Below are 6,902 nucleotides of genomic sequence, written 5' to 3'. Positions count from 1 at the left end.
AACTCTAATTAAAATCCCAAAATACACATAGACACCACATATATTATATTTGCTTGAATATTTCACTCAGTGTAAATAAATATATAGTTTCAATGAAAAGACAAACAAGCTGATAGACGATGCTGCCAGACAATGTAGAATAAGATGATTTTAACAAACCTATAGTTACTTATGATTAAATAAGAGAGGAAAACTGGATTTTAAGCAGTTAAAAAAGTGGGATGAGGCTGTTTCATTAGCATTTAAATGTTTCAGACATATAATATAATTCTAAACATGTTAAATTAATTGTGCTGGTGTGATGTAAAGAAAAGAAATCAGAGGTTATGATGTAATTCCTCTTAAATTAAACATTATGACAATATACATCTGGCAAAGACAAACAGATAAGCAAAAACGTTCTTTAATCAAATATTATCTTATTCCAGTTTTGTGGAAAACCAATAGGAGAAGCATAAAGCTACAGAGAAATAATCAGTAAGGAACCTTTATACAGTCGGCCTAACATACATACATATGTTGAAAAAGACACTTCCCTCTTTTACAGTGAAACATTGAAGCAGCTCAGATCTGATTTCCACCTTCCCACATTGAGCCTCTACAATCACTGTATGATGTGTGATGGGAATGTAACAGCTGATGCTGTCAGCTGACCAAATGACACATGAAGTCACCATCTCCACTGCACATCTTTACATCACCGCACACTCATCCTGCCACATACCTCTGATAATCTGTCCAGGGAGAGTCGGCTGAGTGTTCGCTTTCAGCATCAGGTCCACACACACTGGTAACTGAAGAAACCCAAAACAACTACAGGCAGATTATAGTGTGACACTGTATGTAATTGCTACATAAAGGGTGACTGTACTGAAGCCACCTGCAACACAGATATGAGAAAAAAGAACATGAAACCAACAGATTATGAGAGGGTTGTACTGTGGCAGAAACTCGGGCAGGAAACCTCAGGTAAACCAGAAGCCACAAAACTGAAGTTCACATGACAGTAGACTTCACTGAGCTGAGGAAAGTTGTTCCACTTAATGTAGGTCACAAAACATGTGCCCTGTTTTATGAGGAAAGTGATGCAGGTAGTTTGTGACTCTGGCACCATTCTCCTGTTATAGATGGATGTTTTTTTTTTTTAGTGGCAATACTGTCACACTGTGGTCAAAGTATGATATGGCAACCAGGCAGACAGGAACAAAATGACCATATGATATGAATGTCAGTCTGATGTTTGTAGCCATGTCCCAATTCAGCATTTCGTAATTCTAAGATGGTGGTGTATGCAATTTTTTTTTTAAGTTATATTTGAGCTATCTGACAAACTGATCCTTTAAAACAAACCGTTCTCTCTGAGGTTGGACAGAAACAGCAGAGCAGCTTTTACTTAAAACATTTATTTGATCCAATTCTTTGGAATGTAATAGTCAATGATCAGAGTCTGAGACAACAGAGACGGATGAGTCTGGGTGCTGACCAGAAAGTCAAAGTACAAACAATACTTTTAGTCACTTAAGGCCTCACTGCTTTTCCATTTTTTTACTTTCTTATTTCCTTTCTTGTTTTTTTTTTTTATTCTGGATCTGAGACAGCAAAATTACAGAAGCAGTATTGAAAATAAAATTTTTTTTTGTCATCAAGGGGGGGGGGGGGGGGGGGGGGGGGAATAAAACAATGGCACGTACATCAGTGACGGTACAAAAAGACAAGGTGATATTATACCAAGTAAATAAAATTGTTACGTTTCAAAGAGACAATATAAGCTTTTTCGAGAATGAAAAACATCTCTGTAAATTGTACATTTCAGAATTATAACACTGTCATCTGAAACCGTGTTAAAAAGAAGCAACAATAACACTGTCCTCTTCTACCCCCTTTCTCTCTTTTCATAAATCAACATCATAAACACATAGATTTTTTTTTTTTAAATATATCAGTGCAACATTTGTTTTCACGTCTAGTGCTGCAGAATCCTTTCTTGTTTAAAAGGGAAGGAGCTTTATTAATATCTGGCTGACTCACTGGGAACACACACACATTCCCCGTCTGTAAAGTCAGACTGAAATTGCATTTTGATCACCCACAACCTTGTCTGGCAAAACACAGCGCAGTTGATCTTTTACTGAGAAAAGAAAAAACGATTGAAGCAGTGTGGTATTAAGAGCGAATAACGAGTGTCTCAACAGTCAGAGCACCTTCATTTGATGGGAAATGTTCGCTCAGGCGTTACTGAAACCAGACGAGGATTTCAAATGACCCGACTGAGGAGGGGGATTTCCTTTAGAAAAACTTAAAAATGTCTGATTTGAAAAAGGAAAGCACTGAGAATTGATTGTAAATTGATGCTGACGGACAGTCTCACTTCACATTTTGAGCCGTCATGATGCCACATACTGTAATGCTACATTAAAAATGGGCAGATGTAAGCTCCACAGTGCAGTGCAACACGAGACAAACGCTGTTCTCCCCGTTGCTAATAAATATATCAGTCCATCATAGCTGTGTAATGGCTTTTTTTTTTTTTTTTAAATCTTTACAAGTACAATCTGTGATGTAAATGACTGCAGAGTGAACAGAGTTGTTCATTGACACCAGTGAGGTGTGAGACTCAAGACTCAATCCTCCCACCTGAACGGTGCTATGAGCAAGCGACCAGCATCACAACACATTTAGCTGCAAAAGCTAAAACACAGCAAAGCAGTATTATTAGCACAAGGCTTATTGATTTGAGCTTTTAACCAATGTTTACTAAAAAATATACCCAGAATTGAGTTTAACCTGATTTTCATCCAGGATTTTTGTGCCCCTCACAGACTCAGAAGCTGTTGTAATTTCTGCAGTAAGAGGACACTGATCACAGTAGTTCACAGTGAGGAAACCCTTTTGAAAACTTGACAGTTAAGAAAATGGTGGATGTAGAGAGTGGTGAGTAAAATGTGGATTGAAGTTAAATAAGATTCAGATTATGAAACAGAATCCTACAAAAAAAAAAAAACATAGTGCTTTAACTGCAAGTGACATTTTTAAAATCCAATTTTCACATGTTTTAAACTGTCAAAAGAAACAAAAATTAATGAATTAGTTTACTGGGCATGTCTGTTGGGTAGTCTGGTAGTGAACTCATCATGGATGTAAAATGTGACTAGTTCTGTGTGTCATTTCCAACCACTGTAGCTGAAATAGGCTTATGAAGCATGATCACTGTTGGTGCAATGAGTCACCTGCTCACCTGGTGACTCATTAGTCACCTGTTAGGGTTGATAAACCTAATTCGATCTTTCCATCAAAGATCATTCATACATTTCTCCTCTGATAGTCGACACTGAAGATACACTGACAGAGAACAGCATTGTCATGGCAAACATTAAATCTTGATGAGTTTTCAGAAGCTTCCACATCCTGTCCGCTCAGCAGAAGATGCTGACGGACCCGAGGAGAGACACTTTCAGTCTTTCTTTCTGGTGTCTCTCAGGACTGCTGGACGCACTTTAGGTTCAAGGTTTAACAGTCATTTTGTGTGCCAGTGAGAATATTTCAGTCCTGATGATCCGTCTTCGACATGCTGTCAGCATCTTAGTGGTACTGAGGCTGTCTGTTTTACCCTGTGCACAAAGCGTCCCTTCCCATGAGGCATTTCTCAAGAATTCCAAATCTGTTTTCGTCATTGCAAAAACCCTCCTGTTCCCAGAACACAACAACAAAACTCACAAAATGACAACTAGATCACATTTGTGAAAGAAACACAAACAACAGGTTTGTGTCTCTGTCTGTTAAAATCAACATTTTTTGTACATTTTCAGAATTTTGAAGATTAGGTGGGAGTTTGATTCCAACACAGAAAGGATACTGCGGCACTTGTGTCTTTTTCTATATAAAAAAAAAGCGCTCAAATATATTAAAACCTATGTACAATATGTTGGATGTGTCATGTGCCATGAAAACGAGGCATTCAGGGCTCCTACACATTTTTCATTTTCCAAAATTCCAGAGCTTTTCTTAAGTTTTCCAAAACCTAAAAGTTAACTTGGGTTTTAACATTTTTAGTCTGTGTCAGTACGACCGTCATCAAGGCAAGAAAGATCTACAGGTCTACACCAACATGTGTTAGTTGACAGTACATGACAATGCTAAAAAAAAATGTGTAATTGTATGATCACAATGTTTTTCCGCGTGTTTGTGTAGGAACCCTGGACGGAACGCCAGCCGATGAGAAAACAACCAGCAGAAAACAAGGCAACGGAAAAACTGGAGGAAAAAAAAGGCACTGTTGGAACTAGACGCAGGTTCAACGGGCCTGGATGGTACCCGCTGCACACACACACACACACACACACACACACACACACACACAGAAGTATGCTTGCACTTCATGTATACAGATACAGTAAACATAAGTGTAATGCACACACACCTACAGCCAGACTGGATGACACATACACACCTTAAATGCAGATGTATATGAATGTGACACATGTATGTACGTACACACATACACATACACACACACACACACACACACACACACATACACACACACACACACACACACACACACAGGAACACATGGCTAGCTAAAGACCCAGATATCAGAATCGCAAATTTCACATACTCTGCTCGTTCTGTGAAACTATGACATCTGCAAAAAAAAAGACAACAATAACAAACAAAAAAAAAATCAAATCTTATCTTTCCATAAAAGTACACAAACGATACGTTCATCTGAATTGGTCTCAACACCAGCATGTGATTACATGAAATTAACAAAGCACGCCAAAAAACAAATAGAATCCTTAGTTTTCTTCTTTTTTTTTGCTGTACAGATTCTTTATACACAGTGCCCCCTACAGGTCAGTCCCTTCCACCGCCGCTCCTGAGAAATAAAATTACATCGGCTCACTTTCAGCCCACCCTGCCGTCCCATTGGTGGCTTCAGCCCCCATCCCGTGTTCCTCCCGCTTGATTGGCTGCATCATGTGTCCACGCGGAGCGGTCTCCGCTCCGTCTCCCGTTTCCTCCTCACGCCTCTGAATAGTTAGTCTGTCCGTTCATCTTGTCCTTCTTTAGCTTCACGCCGTCCACCAGCTCAAAGTTATAGTTTTCCAGGGCTGATAAGTTCCTGTCCGTCATGCTGCCCTGCGAGCAGGCGCAGTACAGGACGACGCCGCAGATGGCGCCCAGGAACACGCCCAGCGCAGACATGGCGATGATGGTGATGAGGATGGGGTCCAGGGTCTTCAGCATGTTGCCCGGGCCTCCGAGCTCACTGGTCTCCTGTGAGAGGGAGTCCATCGCTGCAAGACAGAGAGAAATATGGACACAAGTTATGTTCCATCCAAATGAAATTAGGCCTCTGACTGCAGGTTTAAAGGACCATGCTGGTGGTTTAACTTGATCTGGACCATAAACTACAAATGGCACATTCAGCTTCTCTCCAGGAGACAACATTCATGTTTGTCTTCTGGTTTTACTTTATCCCAATATAATGACCTGTGAATGTTTTTCTGGCAGTTGTCTGTCAGATTTTCTGTGAACACATCACCAAAGACCTGGTTTCAACACAGACCCTCCTCACAACCACTTCAGCATGGATCATGATGTTCACAGGAAAATAAATGAGTTAGAGTTAGGGGTTAGGGGTTAAACTGTGATGGCAAGTAATGAAGTACGTTAATTAAAGTACTGTACATGATGTACACACTAATGAATCTATAGATACAATTCAATAATATAAGTCATATTATTGTGGAATGGGCCATTTTGCATAATGTGCTTTTTAGTTTTGGGACTTTAAGGATAAGGATCTTGATGCTGAGAAAGCACTGATGATGAACTGACAATTTCAACAGTGTCATGTCTGTGTAAGGTCAAATCAGTAGTGAAACAAATGGAAATGGAAAGAACCAGCTGCCTGGAAGGTGGGAAATTAATGTAAACATTTCAAAATGTAAAAAAAATCTCATTGTATACTTTGGAGAAATTGCAAAATCTGATATAAAATATATATAGTTAATGTTTATAGCAAAAACATAGAAATCCACTGATGTGATCCTTTAAGATGTCAAAGAAATATTTGATGTGAGAGAGATTGTACAAAGACACACAGTGTAAACATTTTACTTTTCTGGAGAGGACAGACAAGACTTTTCAAGAAGAAAAGAAAACTGTAGAAGAGAAAACACAAGCGAGATCCCTTAACTCTTTTTATTTTGGTATCAATTCAAAGTTTTTCCTTGGAGTCAGAGATGTACTCACGTAGGATGAAGATCTCAGTCGGCGGAGACGTAGGAACTTCTGGATCTGGAGGAAAGAAAAGCAGACGCTATTAGTTTAAAGTCAGCGATGGTGTACAACCCAAAACTAAACTGAACAGAATAACATACAGTGGATTACGTAAGAGAAATCAAATCAAAAAGACTAATGTCAGAATTCACCTGCTGTTCTAACAGCAGCTGGACTGAGTGTGTTTTAAATAGTATAACACTAAAATCTTTGGTGTAAGTGAGATCTAACACTAATATACACACCCTTGCACTCCTCTGCACTGAGCCCATCCATGATCTGGATGTTGTCCACAGCTATGTGACCTGTACTGCGTCTGTCTGCAACACCTTCCACCACCACCTGCAAAAAAAAAACAAAACAAAAAAACCCCCCAAAGTCAGTCAGTCATCTGCATTCACCGAAACACAAGCTTTACATACACAGCTTAACATGTTAGATTTTTCAGCAAAATTAATCAACCAAACTTCATTTTTTAAGGCATATTTACATGTGCAAATATGCAACTTGTTAAAATCTCAGTAGAAATGACAACAAATCAGTAAATTACAAATTTATGTTGATTTCTTTTCAAGTTTTCTGGTGAAAAACCACTGTTTTACATGATTCATCAGTAT

At 39.0% G+C, this 6,902-nt stretch overlaps 1 protein-coding gene across 2 annotated transcripts in view; it reads right to left on the bottom strand.

Moving 5' to 3' along the window:
• Positions 1-2,517: 2,517 nt before the first annotated feature.
• LOC111233949 (neuropilin-1a-like) overlaps positions 2,518-6,902 on the bottom strand; it is an 84,151-nt gene continuing 79,766 nt past the window's right edge. For both annotated transcript variants that reach the window (XM_022761880.1, XM_022761881.1), the window contains exons 16-18: positions 6,531-6,627; positions 6,259-6,303; positions 2,518-5,297 (exon numbers count right to left, since the gene is read on the bottom strand). In XM_022761880.1, the coding sequence (XP_022617601.1) occupies positions 5,023-5,297; positions 6,259-6,303; positions 6,531-6,627 (417 nt within the window). In that variant the 3' untranslated portion in view covers positions 2,518-5,022. The remainder of the gene's footprint in view (positions 5,298-6,258; positions 6,304-6,530; positions 6,628-6,902) is intronic.

The sequence above is a fragment of the Seriola dumerili genome, unplaced genomic scaffold (assembly GCF_002260705.1).
Source record: "Seriola dumerili isolate Sdu_G_001 unplaced genomic scaffold, Sdu_1.0 BDQW01000432.1, whole genome shotgun sequence".
Taxonomy (NCBI): domain Eukaryota; kingdom Metazoa; phylum Chordata; class Actinopteri; order Carangiformes; family Carangidae; genus Seriola; species Seriola dumerili.
The sequence above is the reverse complement of the archived record's forward strand: the minus strand, read 5'-3'. Positions and strand labels throughout refer to the sequence as shown.